General features: G+C 47.4%; 1 protein-coding gene across 3 annotated transcripts in view; it reads right to left on the reverse strand.

Moving 5' to 3' along the window:
- The window catches only part of MAP2K3 (mitogen-activated protein kinase kinase 3), a 52,082-nt gene that overhangs the window by 23,699 nt on the left and 5,192 nt on the right, over positions 1–23,191 (reverse strand). Inside the window, exon 1 of one of the 3 annotated variants that reach the window (XM_044979490.1) lies at positions 6,670–7,367. The exons of 1 other annotated variant lie outside the window; for it this stretch is intronic. In XM_044979490.1, coding sequence (XP_044835425.1) covers positions 6,670–6,685 — 16 coding nt within the window. In that variant the 5' untranslated portion in view covers positions 6,686–7,367. Of the gene's footprint in view, positions 1–5,257; positions 5,307–6,669; positions 7,368–23,191 lie in introns of those variants that run through there. One more of the 3 variants, XM_044979489.1, reaches the window with a different exon arrangement.

Below are 23,191 nucleotides of genomic sequence, written 5' to 3' on the forward strand. Positions count from 1 at the left end.
TCAGACAGACGAGACATACATAATGTTCCCAACAAACTGTTGCTGTGCATGTCACCAGATGCCCCTGACAATAAGAGCTCCTGAAATACACTTCTCATCCTCCCCTCCTCCCACAAACTGCAGCCTTGCTAATGGCTCAGAACATGGAAGGGGGACAGGGTGGAAAACGCAGATCTGAAGGTTTCTGCTAGGAGGCCATGCTGGATTCCAGCCCCTGGCACCCCAGCCAAAGAGCTTAATAATGCCACCTGCTTTCATACCACGTTGTAGGATGGCTCAAAACAAATGCCAGGAGGGAAACTTTATGCAGATCACCAGATCAGAGCAGCCACTGGATATCAGAGGCCCTTCCTCCACCACCCACTGCCTTTCATCTCCCCTGCTCCAGAGTTCAATGGAGCAGCTCCTCATGTCGCAGGCAATCCCTGTGATCTGGTGAACGTACACAACAGCGCTGAGCTAGAACACTGGGCAAGCCATCCAGCTTTGGTCACCCAACGGCCGACCACGCCATGGCCTCTGGCTGGCCAAGGTTCACCCGGGGAAGATTCGCTGGCAGCAGCTACGCCATGAGTTGCCCCATAGAGCGTGCTCGGTTAATGACCATTGGTACCACTCCGTGCAATGGAAAGGTTAATCCAGGGGTAGGCAATCTATGGAACGGGTGCCAAAGGGGGCACACAAGCTGATTTTCAGTGGCACCCACACTGCCCGGGACCTGGCCACCGGTCCGGGGGGCTCTGCATTTTAATTTAATTTTAAATGAAGCTTCTTAAACATTTTAAAAACCTTATTTACTTTATATAACTAAACTATTTGTATGTATTTTAGACTTAAAGAAAGAGACCTTCTAAAAACATTAAAATGTATGACCGGCACGCGAAACCTTAAATTAGAGTGACTAAATGAAGCCTCGGCACAGCACTTCTGAAAGGTTGCCGACTCCTGGGTTAATCCCTCCAGGGTGTTCTCTACCCCTGTCCAAGCCCTGAAGAGATCTGGTGGAGACCCTCTTTGGAGCCTGTCAGTTCTGCTCCTAAACCAACCAGGCCGCTGCTGAGCAAGGCAACCCCCTTCCCTCTCCCCAGGCCCAGTACCAGAGCACACGGCACCAGCAGCACTCCCCTCCTGTCCCATTGAGGGAGGTGGGCTCAGTCAGATCTTCCCCATCATGCACCAACAAAACCAGCTCCCATATTTATTCCCATTGTGCAGTTGCAACACTTGAGATAAGGAAAAGGATCATAACTTGTGTCACAACGAAATCCCCACCACCTTAGCCAACAAGAGTCCTACACTCTTGGGGGGCAGAGGTGCAAGCTCTCTGACTAGCCTCTACTCCTAACGGCGCAAGCTCTGCTGGAGAGTCTGCCTTCTGTTTAGCGAGCCGTCAATGCTGCACGCTAGCAAACCTGAAACCGTGACTGCTGCAGTTTTTCCTCACCAAGCCCTGCTGGGTGAGGGAAGCTATAAATAACCCTGGGAGATTTACACTCTGATGATACTTCTCTGAATACTTGCTTGAGTACTATAGGAGCAAACACGAAACAAAGCACAGATCCATTCACCAGCTCGGAAATTCCCCACCCCCAGAAGCCAGGCGTTTCCAGGTGCGGAGAGCTCACCTCAGAGCCACAAATTAGAGCCCACTGACGCCAGCTCAGATCAGGTCTCTGCTCTGCCCCATTCACCTGCAGCAGCAGCACAGAGCGTGCACCAAGACTCTCTGGCTTCTCCTGCACTTCATTTTGGCCCTGAATCAGCGAAACTCTTTAGCACATGCTTAACTTTAAGCACATCCTTGAATCCACCCCTACTTGGCACTTAGGGGGGAATTTTTCCAAATGGGCTTAAGTGACTCAGGAGCACATTCACTTGCAGGGGCGAATTCCCTTTCAATGGGCCAAAAGTCAACAAGTCCGGAAAATCCCACCCATAAGCACATACTTAAGTTCCATCAAAACAAAGGGATTTCAGTGCATTGCTCCATCAGGGCCTTTTAAGAGAACTCCTCCTCCTGCCCAACCCCCCAGCCCCGACAACGGAATGCAACCTTGTCCAAAAGGAGAGCCCTTTGCTCCCGCACTTCCTGCTGGGTGCATTCACCCAGTCCAGTGCACTGATAAAGGCCGTGCAAGCCTCTTAGGGCTAATTCAGATGGAGTGAGATTCCAGGTCTCAAATTGCCACCCGGCCATGCAGCGTACACGGTCCAGCTCCAGCTACCCACTCAGAGAAGCGGTTCGAGGTGTGGTGGGGTGTGTGGAGGACGGACGACACGTGTCATTCTAAGAGGGTCCTGTTGCATCTGTATCCAGCATGAGTCCCGTGGCTCTGGGCTGGCTTTATAAAACACCAGCTTCCCTGTTTTTGTGCCTGCAACTGAGAATGAGTCAACATCTGCCTGCGTGCCCCCTCCCTCCCCCAATGAGATACCCACATGCCTTTGTCTGCACCTGCAAATCATTATGCCCATAAAACTGCATCTGTACTCGTTTGCGGGCACAAAAAGGGAGGCTGGTTTAAGGCCTCCATTGGGAGCCAGTGCTGAAGGTGGCTGTTAAAAAGCCTCTGTCTCTGCTGGAAACTGAAATGAGCTGGATCTGGTTTAAAGGAAGCTATTTTGCTTAATCCTTCTGCTGCCCATTTACCCACTATTGCTCTGACGTTACCATAGTAACTACCAGCAGCATATACAATGCCGCTTCTATGCTACAGGCCTCAATGAGGCTTGCAGCACGGTGATAAGTGACGCATTCAGCCGGGGCCTAGGCAGACTCCAGGTACCGTTCTGACTCGCTGTAGGCTCCCATCTTGGCCCTGAACATAGGGGTCAGTCCACAGGTAGCTGGGGCCGAGTCAAACATCTCTGCACTATGTTACTTAATAGACTGCATGTCCGCAGAGAACAGTCCCCTTGCAGAGAGGGAGGATGGTGCAGAGCTTTGGATGTTAGCCTGGGACTCAGACCTGAGACTGATACCCTGCTCTGCCACAGACTTCCCACGTGACCTTAGGCAAGTCACTTAATCTCCCTGGGTACGTCTACATGGCAGTTAGACACTGGCAGCTGGCCCGTGCCAGCTGACTCGGGCTAAGAGGCTCAGGCTCAGGGGTTATTTAATTGCAGAGTAGAGATTCTAGCTTGGGCTGGAGCCCGGGCTCTAGGACCCTGTGAGGTGGCAGGGTCCCAGAGCTCAGGCTGCAACCCAAGCCAGAATCTCTACTCTTCAATTAAACAGCTCCATGAGCCCGAGTCAGCCGGCACGGGCCAGCTGCGGGTGTGTAACTGCAGTGCAGACATACCCTCTGTGCCTCAGTTTCCCATCTGTAAAGCAGAGATTACAGCACAGGGGGTTTGCAAGGGCAAAACACACTGAAGAAGACTGATGCACCCCGCTATACGGTCCATGGCAGCGGGGGACTCAGCTATAGACTGAAAAGTCAGCTCTCGGGAATGGTTTCAGAGCTCCTGGTGAACACCCCAAACGGAAGCATCCTTGCTGCTCACTCTTCTAGAAGACAAGCACAGGACCTGTCTCTGCTGGTGAACATGGGGGCTTTGATGTTTCTTTTACACACGCCCCGGCCCCTTCCCCCAAACGTAGCTATCTATCTGGTGCAGACCAGCAGAATAGCTGCGCTACCTCAGTGTCAAAGGAGGCATGCACAGGAATGACCTGCTCCAGCAAGTTACTGAGTTAGCTGCTGCAGCACAATATCCCTACAAGGTGTGACTCTCCCCCTCGTCTAGGCACACCCTGAAGGCACTTCCTGGCTCAGATCTATAAACCATGACTAAACCAAGGCATGGAGGAGAAACTATCAGGCTCCGCACCCAACTCCCTTGCTCTGGCAGTGCCATTAACATCGATCCAAAGTACCCTCGGCGCTCACCTACAGTCACATGGATGACCATGTGCACAGCTGCTACAATGCACACACCGCTCGCGTGGGAGCGGTGACCTGCAGCTGATCCCGGCATTCTAGCTTGATCACTAGGGCTCTCCCTAGGAAGAGGAGAACAGTAATCTTCAATCTCAGGGCTCCCTGTACTCTGGCAGCGGTCTCTTGCTCCAAAGGCACACACATACTTAACAAGCCCAACACTGTGCCAAGATCGGCCAGCACAGCTCCAAGCAGAGATCAGCTCTACCACTCTAGTGACCCCAGGGGTACGTGCCACAGCAGAGCTGTGTCGTTCTTTGGAAGCACAAGAATTGACAAGGTCAGTGCCAGGCACTGCTCCTGGTAGGTAGGGAGGTGCACTATGATTGCCTCCTGAGAAGCACACGGACACCCCATTTCAGGGCAAAGGAAGAGGTGGGGGACAGAGGACTTTTTAAAGAGCGTGGGATGAAAGTTACAAAACCCTGCAACTCAAGACCTTCCATCCTGACCAGCTCCTGGTAAAGCACCCATTTCCAGCCCCAGCAGGCGGCTACATACATGGGTCATCTTGATTACCATCTCTCCCACACACTTGAATTCCAACAAGGTTTCCGCTAGAGCTAGAAACAAATGCTTCCTGCTGCCTGAGAACCCTGGACTCATCCCAGCTCCCCAGTGCATTGATCTCTAGCACGAGAAGCTTGAGGACTATGGGGCCCGATCCCCAGCTGTTGTAAACCTGGGTAGCCCCACAGTCTTCAGCATAGCTCCATCGATTTACGCCAGCCAAGGATCAGGCACATATGCTGCAAGGATCAGGTCAGAATTCAAATGAGGCGAAGAAATGGTAATCAGAATGACATGATTTCAGGGACGCAGAGCTCAAAAGGCTTGTGAGCCTCATCTAACTTTGTCAGGGATTCACCCATGAAAGCTTATGCTCCAATATGTCTGTTAGTCTATAAGGTGCCACAGGACTCTTGTTTTTTTACAGATCTAGACTAACACGGCTACCCCTCTGATACTTCATCTAACTCAGTCAACTCCTCAGAGTCACAGAAACAACACATGTGCATGAGAACATGAGAGCGGCCATACTGGGTCACAACAAAGGTCCATCTAGCCCAGTATCCTGTCTTCCAACAGTGGCCGATGTCAGGTGCCCCAGAGGGAATGAACAGATAATCATCAAGTGATCCATCCCATGTCACCCATTCCCAGTCCAACAGCAAGTACTCAGCTGCCTTAGCGTACATTTACACTGGGACCAATAGTACGGTATTCTCTGCACTGGTGCAGCTCTCCTAATGTGATGCTACCAACAGAGGAAACTGTCAATGCAGACAAGGAACAGGCACACTGACTACCGTGTCCTCGAACACTGCTGAGTAGAGCCGCCATTGGTTGCACCAGCGTAGGGGAAAAGTTGGCAGGCATTCCTTGCGTAGGCAGGATTCCAGTCCCCAGCATGCCACCACAGGCACATCTCTGCATCCTTTATGCGGAGAGAGGAACTATTTCCCTCTCAAGAGAAAGCCACCGACTGAATTTCTCATGCCACAACCTTGATAAAGTTAAAAACAGCCAATTGTATTTCCTGGAGCTGTTTAATTTCACCTCTGTGTATGCGTGTGTCTCCCTACTGGCTGACGTGGGTGGAAACTAGCAGGACAAATCTTAAGAACTGTAAATAAAGCTATTTGACTGAGCTGACCTTTGAAATGCAACCTCTGCTGCCTCATGGCCTATCTACTCCCATGTGCCAGCCTCAGGAAAGGCACGGTGCAGAGGAAAGACAGCAGGGCTACAGAATCTACCATACAGAGGGAACTGGGAGGAGAACTGGAGCCTTAACAAGACTGTTGGCCCGAGGGTGGGGGAAAGGAAGTTAGCAACACCTCTCTAGAGGGTTTGCTTTTGTATCCAACAAGTTCTGTTCGCCCTTGGACAGGACAGTCCGATCACTGATTTGGGGATGAAGAAATGCAAATGAAGGAGGCGGCTAGATGGGATACCCAGTGTTTCATCCGAGCCACAGAAGAACAGTCAGCTTTAAGGGCAAGATAACAGATCAGGTGTCAATCTCCTTAGCTAAAGGCACAGCCAGCTGAAGCCAAGAGGGGAGCTGGCTCCCAGCAGAGAGCCATGGCAATATTTGCAGCCTGGAAAGAGCAATCAAAGCAGTGGGGAAAAAATGCTAAGCGCAGTCCCCCACCCCACGGGGCACTTTTTATGAGAAGCCGTCTTTGTAGAATTTTTGCAGAAGTTGAAAACAAAGCGCGACAAGTGAACCAAGAGGAGGAAAAAAGCAGTTCATAAAAAGCCCCTTCTAGTCAGAGCTGCCTGCAGACGAACAAAAAAAAAAAAAAAAAAAAGTCACCTGTTAACCTCTGCTGAATCACAGCTCTGAACTGCAGCTGGTTGCTTCCCTGTTGGGCACTCAATTCTAGTGCAACGGGACTTTTGTGCAAAAACAAACAAACAGCCTGTTGTGTGTGGCAAATGCTTAAAAAAAAAAAGGACAAGCTTAGCTGCACACCCTGCAGATTTTTCCACACTCATGCCGGCCTGTACACCTATAGCTGGCATTTCAACCCAACGCCTGCAAGTTTCCAGTATCTTTAAAAATAGCTAACTGGCCGCAAATACAGACCCCTCCAAGCAAGGTTACAAAGCAAAACCGCACGGCATGAACGGACAACGTTCCACAGCCCCTTTTTACCATCTGAACTGCTCTTCAGATCTTCCCGCCACGTGTTTTGGAAATTGCAACATATACCTTGTTTTTTGTCCATGGTTTCCCAGAAATGAAGAACAGAAACGGCACGCCTTGAAGCAGCTGGGGGGGCTGGGGGGGGAAGAAGGGGGAGATGTCTGCAGGATCCGGTGCACAGAGCTTGCTGCAAATAGCACCGCTTATTTTAAAAAAGCACACATGGTCCAAAGTACTCAACAGCCCCTTCCGATGATCTCTCTTTCCTGCCCTCCACGGCCCGTGCGCAAACTAGAAGCAGTTAGATCATTCTAAGTTTTCTGTCTGAGTGTGCCGGAGGAAAGAGGAAAAGATAGAGATGGCAGAGTGCAGTGTTCCTTCACAGGCAGCTGCTGAAGTTGGCCAGCTTCAGCTCAGATTACACTTTGAAAGCTCAACAGTTGTAAAAACTGCAAGCACATGACGTCAAACAGGAAACTGGACCGGGGCCAATTATGGAGGCCATTGAAGTACAGGATTTCTTAAAATGCATCCCATCGGGACACATTACTGGACAAAGTGGGTCGTTAAACCCAAGCTGGATTTTAAAAGGCAGCTTTCCTTCCAACCAAATGTAGGCAATTTTAGATCAAGGGCAATAATGAAACAGTTAAATATGACAGCTGGGCAGACAGGCTAATACCAGGGCTCCCTGTTAGTTTTTTATGTCACCACGCACAACCAAGGAACACAAACCGAAAACAGAGGATTAGAATGCCATCCTGCTTTCCACAAAGCTGCAGGGCTCTGAAACCACACAGCATGCTCCATTACTGAAACGGTGTGCGCTTCACTTGAAAGGAGGACTGGCCCCTGCCCCTGGCCCCAGTGAGCTTGCATCTTGCTTTATTTAGAGTGCAAACAGTGAGGCCTAATCAAAAAAAGAAAGAAAATGTAAGACAAGGACAAGGTTTATAAACATAAAGCTGTGTGCTTGCTTATGCCTCCACTTCTGTCTTCTTAAAGGGGCTTCACTGAATTAAAGACTTACTGCAATAGAACCTGAGAATGCACCAAACTTTTTTTTTTTTTTAAACCAAAAACGTAGCATGCAGGGTTGTGTGTTTTAACATACACACCATTGTGCAACTATGACATTTCTGTTCATGGAAAATGCCTTGCCCTCCTTGTGATTCACCTCACCTATCGGAACTTTGCATACCAGCCTGCAGTCCGTCCCACATTGCAACCTGTGTCAGCAATACACCAGAAGCTCCTTGGAGCAGGCAGGTGCCAGCTGCCGTAGGAAAGAACTGCAACTGACTGCCATGACAGAAAGTCTGCGGTGAGGGGGGGGGGAACAAAGGGGTTGTTTAAAGTTAATAAGATGAAGGCGCACCAAGTCATGCAGTCGAAAGCAAACATCAAGACCATTGCTTATGGTCCGGGTGTGTGCGCACTGAGAAGAAAGATGCTTGTATTTATTTATAGAGCAGGTGACATCCAATTGCTGTGCTTCTGACAACTATTACCACAACAAATAGTGCAAACATTGTTCCATTACAATTCCAGGCTGACAGTCATTCCAGGATGACAGCCATGGTGGCGTCTCAGAAGTAAAAATCACTGTATGGACTGTACTGGTAAATAAAGAGTTGGAGGCTGCAGGGGAAATCTCAATATTTTTGCACAAGTGTATGTAAAAAAAAAAAAAAGCAGGGCGGGGCAAAGCACGTTTATCCTCTCCCATCCCTCAAATCAGGCCAACCAAAGACAGCTTTGTACTTACGCTTCAGCTTCAAGCTTTAATAGGCACATGCTTTTATTTGTTTCCATCACGAGTCACCCTGGGAAAGATATTACATCGAGTTCCTTCTTTACCTTACACTGATAATAGAAACACGTGCCTGATTCACTCATGAAATATTTGCTAATTGTGTAGGCCAGGCTGGACCATGTGCACTGGAAGGAAGAAAGGTCAGAGATGGAGATAACTGTGCATACTTAACAAGGATGCTCTAATTTTAAGTAGTGTTTATAACATGGCCCAGAAGGACCACGAAGGATGTTTTCGGGCGGGGGGGGGGGAATTTACACCCCCAGGCTATAGATTCGGGATGAGATTTTCAAAGTTTCTTAAAACAGGAACTGCCAAACTGGATGAGACCAGAGATCCATCTAATCCAGTCTCTTTGACATCATTCGGCACTGGATGATTCAAGAGGAAGATGTGGGATAATCTGCCACTCATACTTGCTCTCATCCTGATCTTTAACATGGAGACTGACGTAAGCCCCTGAAGCATGGGGTTAGTATCCCTTCTCCAATTTTTAGCAATAACTACAGTATTATAACTCTGGATGTTCTTGTTATCCATATAAACATCCCATTCATCTTTTAATCTTATTAAGTTCTTGGCCTCAACAACTTCCTGTGGCAATGAGTTCCACCGTCTATTTACACTTGGTGTGAAAAAACGTTTCCTTTCATCAATTTTGAATTTAACACTTTCAATTTCATTGAATGTCTCATAACACAAAAACAAGGGGACAATGAACAAACTCCAAATCTACCTTCTCATGTCTCATTCCTGAAGCCGTGAAAATGTCAACCTTAGTGGATGTGAGGAACTTGAGAAGAGTCTCAGTCAGTGTTTTAGTTAGTGAGACTGATAATATTGACACAAACTCTCAGTCCAAAGGTTTGAATGCTCCGCAGACTCCTGCACCACAAAGAATGCCAAGTAACTTGACATGCATCATCCAACATTTAGTACTCTGCAGTTAAACCCTTGAACAAAAGGCATCGTAAGTGTTTTACTAACATGAATTTAGCCACACGACATCCCCATGTGGTGGATATGTTATTCGCCATTTCTCAGATGGCGAAATTGTGGCACGGGTGGGTTAAAAGGACTTGCCCAACTGAGTCCATGGCAGAGCTGGGAATACAAAGCAGGGGTCCTGACTCAATCTGCTCTAACCAGTAGGCAACACTGCAGTCTTCTTGGCTTTCAGAGCCCATGCTCTCTCCTGTACATCAGCAACCCTCAGTAAGTGGAAGAGCACACCCTAAACTCAGCAGTGATCTAAAACAGAGCCCTCCCAACAAAGGCCTGTTCCACCACCCTTCCCCTCTAACCGGTTGCAAACAAATATGCTTTTGGAAATACTGAGTCAGGGTTAATACTTAATCAAGGATAACTGAAGACATGTATGGAAGATGCAGGGGCTTTTGAAAAAAATCAGAAAGACTAGTAATAACTGGCCCCTTACCACCTCTTAAATGTTTGGGAGGGAAAAGGATTAAGAGTCCCTTAAAATAAGAAGCATAAGGCAATGCTATACAGATCTGCCAACTGGAGCTGTGCAAATAACCAATATTTCAGTTCACTAAGCAAAAAGTTAAAAATAATTAGCTTGGAGTTGAACTAAACATTTATTTCAACCCAAAACATTTTTTCCCCCAACTAAGAGGTGGGGAGGGAGAGAGAGAGAGAGAGACTGTTTTGTCTGATTTTTTTTTTTATTTTAAACAACTTTTTGTTTGGAATATTAATTGTTTTATTTAAAAAAGTAAAAAGCTTTGTTTCAGAAATGTCAAAACTATGTCAAAATGTCCCATTTTCAAGTGGAATAATTTGGCAAATTTGACAGAGAGAGATTCAGGAAATCTTTCGGTTGACCCAAATCTGAATTTTTTTGACCAAAAATTTTGTCCAGTTCTATCCCAAACACAAGAAGTTTTAGACTAAACTGACAAGGACTCTGTTTTTGGTGTGTGTGTCTCCAGGAGCTAGCACAGTGACTGGAGCTGCTAGGTGCTATCACAATAGAAGTAGGAATCGATTATATAGGAGGCTGGGGGCAGGGTGAGGGTTAAACAGCCAAGCAGAGTTGAGCAACAGAAGAAACCAACACCATACAGACTCCTTAAACTCTTGAGGGGATACAGACTTTGCAATTAAAATACTATGAAAGTTCCACTTGGGAAATTTCATGGTCACGCAGAGACTGTAGCAGAAAATTCAGCTTCTATATCACGCCTATATCTACACCGAGTTGGCTGCATTCAAGAACCCATAACTGCACAGAAAGGTTTCATAGAAAGGACCATAATCCAGCCCCCTCAAAATTGCTCTAGTTATGGAAAGGGGGTCTGGTTTTAATAGAACCTTTTAGCATTTCTCTATCCTACAATAAAAATGCCGGGTTGTAGCTTGATGCAGACATATCTGTGTCTCCCTACAGCCAAATAATCAGAGCGAACAGTCTAGTCCCAGCAACAGACAATCCCCAGTGTTACAAGATGCTGTACTGTGCTGGGTTTCTACCAGTCTACAGTAATACGCACTTTGCGCACAGTCTGTAAGGCAGCTACAGTTTCCTCTGTACATATGCAACACTGATGCCCCCTAGGGTCTGAGTGTGCCCCATGCAAAGGAAATCCAACAATCCATGTGTCACAGTCGAAGTCTCATGTGCTCTGGCAAACTGCACCTCAATCCCACAGCAAGGCCTGCGGATTCTGCTGCACGCTAGTGTGGCGGTCTAGAAGATCTGCAGCAGCTCTATTTATATGCAGGCTTTCAAATGAATCCAATATGAAAATACAGTCACCTCTGGGTTAGTTATTTGGATATTAAAATCAATGCTATGCCGTGCCCACATTGCCAGTTTTCAATACAACAGATCACTGCATGGTCAATGCCTGACTGCAGTGCAGGGGCTGGAAGTCAAGGGATACCTGGGGGCTTGGGCAGATGCAGCTGGAGTTTTGGGGACCTGGAAGCAGCACCGGATTTGTGGGAGAAGCATGTTAGCTGCTGCTCCTGCTGAATGTGACCAGCAGCAAAGTAGTTCACAATATTGACATTTAAATTGCCTGCTTCAGGTCTCAGAGTTAATCCCCCATCAAGATGCATGGAGCAGATAACACCTGTCTGAGCTACTGGTTTGGTCCATCTGCACTTCCAGGTAGACACCACTGCACTGGTTACATTCTCACGGCATCCAGGTTACCTGCACAACCACAAGCGCTGGGGAAAAAAGAGGTTGCGGTTCTGTTTGTTTTTTAAATGCAAGCCGAGATTCTCAAGCACAGGGCTGGTTCTGCAGCTGCAGGACTACAGCCTACACATGGCTGTGATCATACCACTAGGATCAGACCCAGAGCTGTGAGGAAGCTTCCTTCCCACTTATAATGAAGACCGATCACCCCTCTAGGAGGAGGTGAAATGAGGAACCACTAGCGGGTGTTTGTACAATGCCTTAAATATGCAACATTGCTCTATATGTGCTAAGAATTTGCAACAATGGCTTATACGAAAGCTCAATAAGCTGACCAGATAATGTCTCGGGTGCACCAAAGCAGAGGGCCAAGCACAGCTCGCGGCACGACCTGCCCCGCAGCACACAGGACACCATGCCCATCTGCATCCTCAGCTCTTTCCATGACTCCTTACATCAACGCCCTTTTCCGTGGCCGGATTTTCAAGCTAGTTCTCTGTCCCTGAGAGGAAGGCACTCACTCGCAGGAGATCCCTTTCCCAAAGAGCCTGCTCAGAGCAGCAGCGTTGGCCACGCTTCCTCCCACAAACAGAAGTGCTCTGACTCAGACTCAAGCGGACGTCGGTGACCGCTCTACAGCGGCGCACAGCACTAAACCACCTGCCTACCTCTCCTATTCGTACCGCTCCCCATCCAGCCGGGCACAGTCCCCCTGCTTGAAGCTTGCACATAGTTAAGCATCTTCCTATGCAGACCCATCCATGGGTAAGCGCGCCCCTTGCTGACAGGCTGACTCCAGAACCCAACCCCTCAGCTCCGCGGTGCAAGGTCTAGTCAGGCAATACAGAGCCCCAGCTGGCAGACTCCTTACCCTCATGCAACCTCTCGTCTGCACACTTGCACTGAACAGCTAACCCTAAAGCCTAGTCTGCACACTTGGCTGCACTGACCCAGCTGCGTGCACACTTGTGGGGGGAGGGAAGCAGAAAGGGGGGTGGCATGCAGCCACAAGACAAAGATCTAGAAAGCAACCCCAACCCAAATGCATCTTAATTGTTAAGCGAAGGCAAGCGAGACTAAGAGAAAAGCACATTCTATGCATCCTCTCTCTCTCTCTCTCTCCCCCTGCCTCGCACCTTGCTCCAAGACCAGAAAGGTACACAAGCACAGAGGTGCTTTCCATGGAGAGTCCGAAAATCCAGCAGCTCATTTATATCTTGAATCCTTCCAGAGACGGATTTGCTGCAAGTTTAAGGCTGACTGGACACCTGCTGTAGCAAATGGAGCTGGGTGAAAAATAAGCAAACTTTTCCCATCTGCAGCTGTGTTCCCTGAACGCAGGTCAGAGGCACAGTGAAAACAAACACAGGTGTTCTGTCTGGCCCAGAGACCACAGGCGGGCCCTTCTTCGGAAAAAGCAATTTCCAGCCTAAGAACAAGGCGGGCAGCTGCGTGGAGCATTTAGAGGGAAGTTTCCCCCTCTGGGGTTATAACTGTGGCGTCACTGGGCTCTGTGGTTATTGCTTCTCAGCACTCCAGCTCAAACACACAGTTGACACGTTTTGGTTTGTTTATCTAACTGCTGGCTTTGCAAACGCCCCTTGAGATCCGAGAGTCCAGCTCACTCTCACAGGCATACGGGTCCTGCAGCAAAAGAAAGCCTGACAGAAGCAACAAGTATGTTTGTGCATGAAACTCCAAAGATTCAAGGAGCTGCCACTTGTACGATCAGTTGTCTGATTCTGTTCTCACTAAGGCAACCTTCTCCAACCAGGAGAGGCTGAGAAGAAACACAAGCCTGACAGAGCTCACCACAAGTGAAAGGCTTTTTGTTAACAGTGGTACAGAGGATTTTTTCCTGCTTCCAGTGACGATCTACCAAATGAATCGCTGCTACTTTTTTTTTTTGGACATAATCCCAAGTACATCTTCAGAGGAGAAACTATATTCATTTGCACCTGGCTGCATCATCATTTCAATTCAGTGGGAGGCTTTGATTATATATTATATAGAGGAAAAGAATTCAAACTGGGATGTTGAACTGACAGTCCATTGAAGATGACAGACCAATGCACCATTACATTTCTCTTTAATTTATAGTGGACAATATCTTGTACAACTCCCCTCCTCATTTCACTAGTAGTTATAGCTTAGACACTGTACTTCCTCCATTCCCGTATCAAACCAACTGTGACTAAATTTCCTGTCCCCACTATATTCCAATTAGCTTTTCTGCACAGATACTTTAATAGGCTCTGTCAAGTCTTATACCCAAGGCTCTATTTGGCTCTATGCATAATGGAGAAAAAAAGAGTGTTTTAATTCCTGCTTAGGCCCCAAGCTCCCCACAAACCTTTCGAGAGGGATTTCTCCACCCCCAGGCAGCTGGGTGCAGTCGGAGTCTGGAGGATTCCCATGTCATTGAGGAGATTAGTGGGGGTGCAGGAAAAAAAACAAAACAAAAAAACCAAACAGGATATTGGTCCAGTTCTCCATAAGCAGCCACTGGCCTTCACCTTAGGATATCGGCATCTCCATTCTCACATGCAAAGCTCTGCGTTCAACAACTGCCAGGTTACGGACATTAATCCTAACCACTGACAAGTAATGCTGCCAGGTCATAATGAAAGAGGTAGGTGACCAGCTTGGTCCGTGTACCCCACCAGCAACAAGAATAAAGAGAACAAGTCCTCAATTCAGCAAGGTACTCAGGCACGGGCTTGACTTTAAGGACAGTCTCATCAAAGTCAATGGCGCTGCTCACGTGCTTCAAGGTGGACACATGCTTCAAGTCCTTGGTGAATCAGGGTCTAAGTACATGTCAGTGAAAAGATACTTCAGCCCTCAAACAGCACATTTCCAAATGCCAACATCACGGCCTGCGCTGCAGAGCCAGGTCACGCTAGGTTATCCTAAACAGGGGAAGAGGACAGACAGCAACGCAATTCACCGTGTCAGTGCCATGATTTTCTGCACCTATCGCTTCCGTCTCTTAAATCAATTTATTTTAATTGCACAGAGAGTCTCCCAAAGTGAAGTGGAAATAAGCTATAAGCTTTGCAGGTGTTTTTGTGTAAAATCCCATCTAAACAACTATCACTCTGCTCTGTGGAAACAGCTTTTGCCAGGCAGACAGACTAGTCCCAACATGTCAGCTCATATCCTGGGTCAAGGTCTACCAGGCTGTGAGTCAACACAGCTTTCTTGGCTGCAGCCGACAACCACCGGGAAGCCCTAGGCAGTCCCTACATGAGGCATTAAAAAAAAAAAAAAAAAAGCCTCCCGTCTGAAGGAAGCCCTGAATTAGCAGTGCCACGGGGGGCCATTCTGCAGGGAGGAATGTGAAAGTGGAGTATGGAATGGAATGGAATGTACAGAAGTCAAAGTTTTAAAGATTAAAAGGGAAAAACATGCTGGCTTTCTTCCATGTAATTGTTACAGGCAGAGCTCACTGAGGGGAAGCCACGTGTAAAATCCCAAGTGGGAAAACCCACAATTACTGCACAAGAAACTCCTTGTGAAGCCAAAACTCAAGTGCAAACTTTCCTGACGACTTGGGCTCCACATAGAAAAAAGGAGTCAGATGCACATGACAACTGCCTGGTGGCAGTAGGACAACCAGTGTGAGAAGGAATGTGGTGGGTGTCTAAGGAATATGTTGAGTCCAATACAGTTAGGATTCATACAAAATTCACTTACAACCTTCTCCTACAGTAGAACCTCAGTTATGAACCCCTCGGGAATGGAGACTGTTCCTAACTCTGAAATGTTCCTAATTCTGAACAAAAGGTTATGGTTGTTCTTTCAAAAGTTTACAACTGAACATTGACTTAATACAACTTTGAAACTTTACTATGCAGAAGAAGAATGCCGCTTTTCCTTTATTTTTTAGTAGTTTACATTTAACAGTACTGCACTGGATTTGGTTTTGGGGTTTTTTTGGGGTCTCTACTGCTGCCTGATTGTGTACTTCTCGTTCCAAATGAGGTGTGCGGTTGACTGGTCAGTTTGTAATTCTGGCGTTCGTAACGCTGCAGTTCTACTGTACTTGTATTAAGATACCTTCTGCCATAACATCTTTATTCTCAAGTCATCTGCCCACGTTCACAACTACTGACCCAAGACTTCAGATGCTCACAGAAGGCAGTGGCTGAGATCTATTTAGTATGTGTAGGGCCCTACCAAATTCACAGTCAGAGGATTTTTAACATGGTAAATGTCACGATTTCAGCTATTTAAATCTGAAATTTCATGGTGCTGTGATTGTAGGGGTCCTGACCCAAAAAAAGGAGTTTGGGGCAGTCACAAGGTTACTGTAAGGGGGGGTTGTGGTACTGCTGCCTTCTGTGCTGCTACTCTGAAGGCAGAGCCACTGCCAGCAGCAGCGCAGAAGTAAGGATGGCCTGGGACGATATTGCACCCTTACTTCTGCACTGCTGCCTGCAGAGCTGGGCTCTCAGTCAGGAGCCGCTGCTCTCCAGCCACCCAACTCTGAAGGCGGCAGCGCAGTAATAAGGGTGGCATGGTTTGGTATTGCCACTCTTACTTCTACGCTGCTGCTGGCAGGACGCTGCCTTCAGAGCTGGGCGCCCGGCTAACAGCCACCACTCTCCAGCCGCCCAGCTCTGAATGCAGCACAGAACTAAGCGTGGCAATACCGTAACCCACCTAAAATAACCTTGCGACACCCCCACCACCCTCTTTTGGGTTAGGACCTCCAATTCCAGAAATGCTGGTCTCCCCTGTGAAATCTGTATAGTACTGGGTAAAAGCACACCAAAGACCAGATTTCACAGGAAGAGACCAGATTTCACATTCCGTGATGCATTTTTCATGGCTGTGAATTTGGTAGGGCCCTAAGTATGTAACAGAAACACCAACTGGGAAAGGGCCTGTTTCTACTGCAACATGAGGGCAAAGAGACCAGAGCTGTGCCTGGCCCTCCCTGGAACACCCTAGGCATTGAATTGGCAGCTCCAGTTCTCTCAGATCTAAAGCTGCCCCTCTCCACCACGCAGCATGTTGAGAGGTAAGCGGCAAACTTGCTCAAAGCCGGCTGTGGCATTCGACACCTCAGTAATGCTGGAGACCATCAACCAGTGAGAAAAGGTAATAAAGAGTTAATGAAGGGAACATGCAGGCCAGAGACCAGTAATCTCCCTTACTAGAGCACGGTATACTCGAGTAATTAAAACGTAAGTAATTAAAACACAGGGAGAGGTCATCAACCAGAATAGCAGCATGGCCCCAAGCTTTAAGAAATCCAAACACTGCCAGAGAGATAAAGCTGAAACTCCAGCAGAGGCTGTTACGCTCAGGCTTGCACGGATCCCATTCACAGCACCTCCACCCACACACCACTCATCCCCGCAGCTTGCATCCTCTTTTATACTGTTGCTTTATTTGGTTTCTGTGAACACAGAGCTTATCAACCAATAGGGAAGGGAGTCAACAGGAAGTGCAGGAAGGACAGCCTGCTGACAGGGTCTGATTTAAACAGGCAATGCTGGGTGGAAATGGTGGGCCAACTTTACTTCTAGCAAGGCCAGGGAGACCTAGTATGCCAGCCAATACACTGGGACGGGTTAAAAAACAGTGTCATTAAGATGCAACTTTTGCTAATGGAAATGATTTTTTGGATGCAGTCAAATAGCTGAATTTGTGCCATCTGAGGCAGGGTGGAGGGGGCAAGCACTCACAGCTATGCATTTCTAGGACACCTTACAAAGGATCTCAAAGGGTTTCAAATATTAGTTGAGCACTAGGTAGACAAGGGATTTTGTAACGACCACTTCAACCACTGCTGCAATGCAATTCGCAACAGCACTACAGGACAGGAACTGACCGCCACCACCGCCTGAAGGGGAAATTTAATTAGCCAGATTGTGCTTTTTCAAGAGACTGTGGGGTCAGCATATTGGTCTCTTGCGGAAAGAGTCACGGCATCTTTGGTAGTAAGTAGTAAGAAACACTTTCGTTGCCTTTCATCACAGCTCCCTGCAGAAGCACAGGATGTTAGGGCACTGGTATCGTAACAGCTCAGAAGAAATGCCCTTAATCAACACCATCTCCTGCTTTGATCCCTGCAGGTCTCCCATCCGAGTACTGCCTGAGTGAGCCTTCTCCGCTCGCAAGATCTGACCACCACTACGGCTCCAGGGACGAGACCTAGCTCCAAAAGACAAAGAAGCCATTTAACCAAATGGAAGAATTCCTCTTCAATGACAGAATAATCACACTAGCTTTAAGTGCACAGAGAAACCCTGCATGGAAAGATGTGGACAGTAAGAGCAGATCCCTACTTGACTGCACTGAGGTATGCAGAGAGCCAAATGCCTGCGTAGGGGAAACACGGGTGTTCTGCTCTTGAACAATTACCATCAGCAGACACAGCAAGGGAGCCCAGAGCGCATCCCTGACAGGCAGTTGCACCTGTTGCAGAATCTGCCAAAATTCATTTTCTTGACCCAGGCAGGAAAACTGCTTTTTCAGCTGTCCCCATTAAGTCCACAGAAAGACAGTGTTTATACACATGCATCATGAAGGGATATTTATCGGGCCAGCTAGTTCAGACTCGCAGATATTTCCCAGACAACCCCATGGCTGACTCATCCAATTACCTGACCCAGCACATTTATGGTTTGTCAAACGTATTAGGACCACCTGCCAGCTCTTGCAGCAGAACGTTTCCCCCTTATAACATCACCTCCCCAGCCTTTGGTTCGTACTTTGAATAGCCATTGTGCATTATATTTACCAATCACACAAGGCCCTGACCACCTTTATAATAAACTTCAGAGACTGCCAACTGGCCCAGAGGAACCCCCAGATGTGCTGTTCTGGGCTGGTCTACACACGTTTTTTGGTGCAGAAGTAAAGCTAGTTAAAGCAGTACAATCAATGAGTGGGGACTGCAGTTGTACCAGTAAATAAATGCTTATACTGGCATAGCTTGTTCATAAATTGACTGGACTACAAGCACCTTTCCCTCGGGCTAGGTTTGCCCACACTAGGGGATTGAACTGCCTTAGCTTTATCATTATATTTAAAAAAAAAAAAGAAAAAAAAAAAGCATTCCCTACCCAAAATATGTTCAAATCAGTATGAACACAGAGTGTCGACCAGGGCTCAGTATAAGCGCACAGGGCATTTTATCCGCTCACATCTTAGCACCCATGGAAAGGAAGATATAGGCAAAATCTCTTACAAATTCACTCCTCTACCTCAAAACTGAGATACCACGATCCTATGTTGGATCCCAATGGGGAAAATACAGTATTTGTAGCTCAATTCCCAGCGTTAAGAGACCTTCACCTGCATGTCACTCACGCAGTGTCCACCTCCCCCCAAAATAAAGGAGCAGTTAGTAGATTTTACCTGATGCTTTACCCTAATCTAGTGCCCTGGACTCAATATCAACCTGTCCTCCCTCCCCCAATCAGATATTCATCCTCATGATCTGCTAGTACCAAAAAGAGCTCCTGAAAAATCAAAAGCTGTGTTACTGTTTTTATATCCCTAGAAGGTGCCAAAACCCTCAAAGTCAACGTGACGAACAAGAGTACATTAGCCTTGTATACAAACAGGACATACATCACCAGTTGCCTTAACCTCTCTCTACTCCTAGCAGCTCCTTGGGCAAGGAGAGCCATGGCATTGTTCGAAACAGACAACGGTGACATCACATTCCTGGAACCTGGCACCAGCAGCTGGGCTCAGTTCTGACAGCCACTGGTGCCAAACCACAGCCTATGGTTAGCCACTTCTTCTGGGAAATTACTTGTATTGTGCACTGTGGAGGTTTACTCCTTTCCAGCATTAGAATTTGGGGAGGGGGCGTTAGGTAACTTTGTGGTAAGTTTTGTTTCCTCCCCATCCTGCCTTCTGTTGGTCTACACTAGACTTTTTTAAATCTGGAGTGAATATGATTGTAAAATACATCCAGTTAACTGGCAAAGCTTTAAGATATGTGGCCCGGAACAAATATTTGGGGAGCGTCTTCACACTAACCTCTACCAAAGGTATTATCAAGGCACTCAATTAAATAAAAGGCCTAGCATACATGAACCCTTGGAGGGAAGGAGGGAGGTTATAGTGCGTCTAACTAATTCAGTTATTTTGTGCACCCCACATTGTCTTGTTTCACTCTGGAAGTTTCTACCAGAGCAGGCGCCAGCTGGGCAATCATCTTTATTCTGTACATCGACGGAGTTTCTTCTCCTTGTTTCCTGGTAGATGGAGCCATGACACCATCACATAACGGGGTGGGAAGGAGAGCGGGAAAAACGGTGTCATCTTCTCCCCAGTCTGCTGCTGCCATACCCCAGAGTAGAGACAGCACAAATCAGACAACTCCTTGAGTCTGCAGTGTTTAATTTTGGCGGTGGAAGGAATGTTTTGGATTAAGATAATTTCAAAAAGAGTCTAAACTCCATCACTGAATCCCATTAGACAGGTAGGAGGGTCCAGTGGTTAGGTCACTAACCTAGGACATGGGAGACCCAGGTTCAACATTCTGCTCCGCCACAGATTTACCGTGTGACCTTGGGCGAGTCACTTAGCCTCAGTTTCCCACCTCTAAAAATAGGGAAAATAGCACTTCCATACCTCATGGGGTGTTGTAAGAATAAGTATTGAGACCTACTGATGAAGTGCTATATAAGAGACCTTGATTTTAAAGATTCCAGGTAATAATAGCTAGATCAGGTGTCTCTCTATGTCAGGGGTCCCCAAAGCGGTGCCCACAGGCGCCATGGCGCCCACTGGGGCGTCTATGTGCGCCCACGTACTAGCCGGCAGACGAGCATCCACTGAAATGCCACCAACAAGCAGCAGCATCCAGAGGCGTCGCCGCCAAAATGCCGCCGATTTTCGGCAGCATTTCGGCGGAGACGCCTCTGGATGATGCCGCTTGTCGGCAGCGACGCCTCTGGATGTTGCCGCTTGTCGGCAGAAATTCGGCGGATGCTCGTCCGCCGCCCCGGTCCTCCGTGGCTCGCCAGTTGAAAAAGGTTGGGGACCACTGTTCTATGTGATATGCCCTAGTTCAACCACAAGCCACTGGGCTTGATGCAGGAATTCCAGCCTAGGCAATGCAGGAGGTGAGACCAGGTGATCTTGTGCCTTAAAACCCATGAATCAAAAATGTTTCCATATTTCTCATTTAGAAAGTGTTATGAAGGCAGCCGCATGCAAAGCAGCGAGATTGTACTGAATGTTTGCCCTTCGAGGGCTTCAAAGGGATGTGTTTTGACACGCAGTATGACTGCACTGTTTTAGGGCTTGTCTTCATTGCTGCGGTTTTTACCATGGGTGCTATCCTGAGGTAAAAAGCAGAGTGAAGACACAGCACAAGGTCAGCACTATACCCCTGCCTGGGGTTGATCTGGGTGAGTTTACCTTGAGGAAAAAGTAACATGCCTGGTCTTTCCTCATGCATGTTAGTTACCCTGAGGTAAAAAATACATTTTTAGCAGCAAAGACCTGGCCTTCATGTCTAGCATGCTCCAGATGCAAAGGAAGACTGTGATGGGGAGGAAAGGGAGCTGTTTTCTGACCTGACATGGTGGGAAGAGAATAGGAGTATCTAATGGTCAGCATAATAGATTCCTTCCCCGGGGATGGCACCTTGAAGCAATTGGAAGGTGCGTGCATTCCAATCACCTAAGAGCTCTGCTGGCAGGAGCTTTTAACTCCTGGAAGGACCACCCAAGCCAGACAAAAAGCGGCCCACTGGCCCTCCAGAGTGGGGTTGAACGACAGGCCAACAACCTGGCCTCCTTAAAAAAAAAGGGTTCCACTCTAGAGACACAAGGCAGCCATTCCAGTAAACAGTAAACATGATGGACAGGGACAGAACAGCCCTGTTCATGCCCATAACAATGTCTGATGGCACTGGAAGGATTCAGATCCAGACAGATGCTTAAGACAGTCTTCTTACCTTCACCTGTATCACAGTCAAAATCCCGGGCTAAGTTTGGCTCTTATGAATATTAAGCAGAATCCAGCCAGCAAAACAGAACATCAACACGCGATTAGAAATACAGGGATGTCCAAGCAACATTTTTTACTAGCTCCAAAGGAGTTCTTCCTGCCTGTGAAATGGCAATAGACACAGTGCAACAGAGTTTCATCAGGAGGAGTGCAGACAGAGCTTCTCTAGGCCTTATAATTGTTAAGTGAATCACATATACACTACATTCAAATACAATCACACTGAAAATTGGGAATGCTCCTGCTTTTTGTAGGTTCAGAACTAAAATTCCTCATTGTGCCTCCATCCTAAAGCATTCACTATATACAAGGCGACCCACGGCAAAACCTGGATAGAGCCTTGAATATGAATGACTTATTTTTTGCCTGACCTTTATTTTAACTCAACTGGGTGTTATCAGGTGCAATAACTGTAAGAACAGTATGGACTGCACATGACAGCTCAGGAATCTAAGTCCACTGAATTGCATAACCATTTAACCAAGCTGCATTCCACATGGAAGACAGTGAATAATCAAACCAAAGGGTGCAGTGCCTAAAAAATGCAGGCTGGACTAGTCAATGCTAATTCACACTATTTATTTCCCACACCTGAGCAGAGCATATTGCCAGGAAAGCAGCAGTTCATTCACAGATGATTTTTCTGTATCGCCTGAAATGCAGCTGCACTTTAATAAAAGTCTAGTTTCAATTCAAGCCCCTCTGCAAAGAAAAATTTGCCACATTTTTTTTCTAGCCCTCTCTTTTAAATCTAATTTTGCAGCCACAATAACCGCAATCCACACAGAGGGCCATTGCTCCAGGAAAGACAGATCCAGCACTTCACATAAGTGTGCATGAAAAGGGAAGTAAAAGCAGATGGGTTTGAAAAGCAGATGCTCACATGCATGACACCTGACATTTCTCAGTCACTCATTCCTTCCTGTCTCAGAGGAGAATCTCAGACCACAAGAGAAGAATGTGCTTTTGCTACCTTGTTACTGGGGCTACAGAAACTCCCCCAAGCGCAGTTCTCATACATATTCTCTTACAGATGTCCTAGTTGCATTTCTCCTCATTTCAATGCTGTAACTTTCTACCTACCTTATTGGGGGAAATCTACCAGACCTTTGTTTCTCAGGACACATAAAAACACCTTTTCTGCTTCCCTCTCTACCTCCCCCACCCTCCATTTTAGAACCCAAATGTCCCCTTAATTCTTTTAATTAAAGCACCTGCTTTTCTGAACAAAGAACAGCATGGATTTAAAAGCAAGCCACATTCTGAGCCTCTTATCTGTGACAGCATCCCACTTAAATCTATGGAAGGGTGAATTATACACAATTGCAAAGCTGAAGGCATAGTTACACTTTATATATGGTCCATACAAGGTGTTTATGCTGGACAGACAGAGCCTCCCACCCATCATCGGGCTTGGCTACACTTACAAATTTGCAGCGCTGCAGCAGGGTGTGAAAACACACCCTCTCCAGCGCTGCAAATTGCGGCGCTGCAAAGCGCCAGTGTAGTCAAAGCCCCAGCGCTGGGAGCGCGGCTCCCAGCGCTGTCCGTTATTCCCCACAGGGAGGTGGAGTACGGACAGCGCTGGGAGAGATTTCTCCCAGCGC

Source organism: Mauremys mutica, chromosome 11 (assembly GCF_020497125.1).
Source record: "Mauremys mutica isolate MM-2020 ecotype Southern chromosome 11, ASM2049712v1, whole genome shotgun sequence".
In the NCBI taxonomy this organism is placed as follows: Eukaryota; Metazoa; Chordata; order Testudines; family Geoemydidae; genus Mauremys; species Mauremys mutica.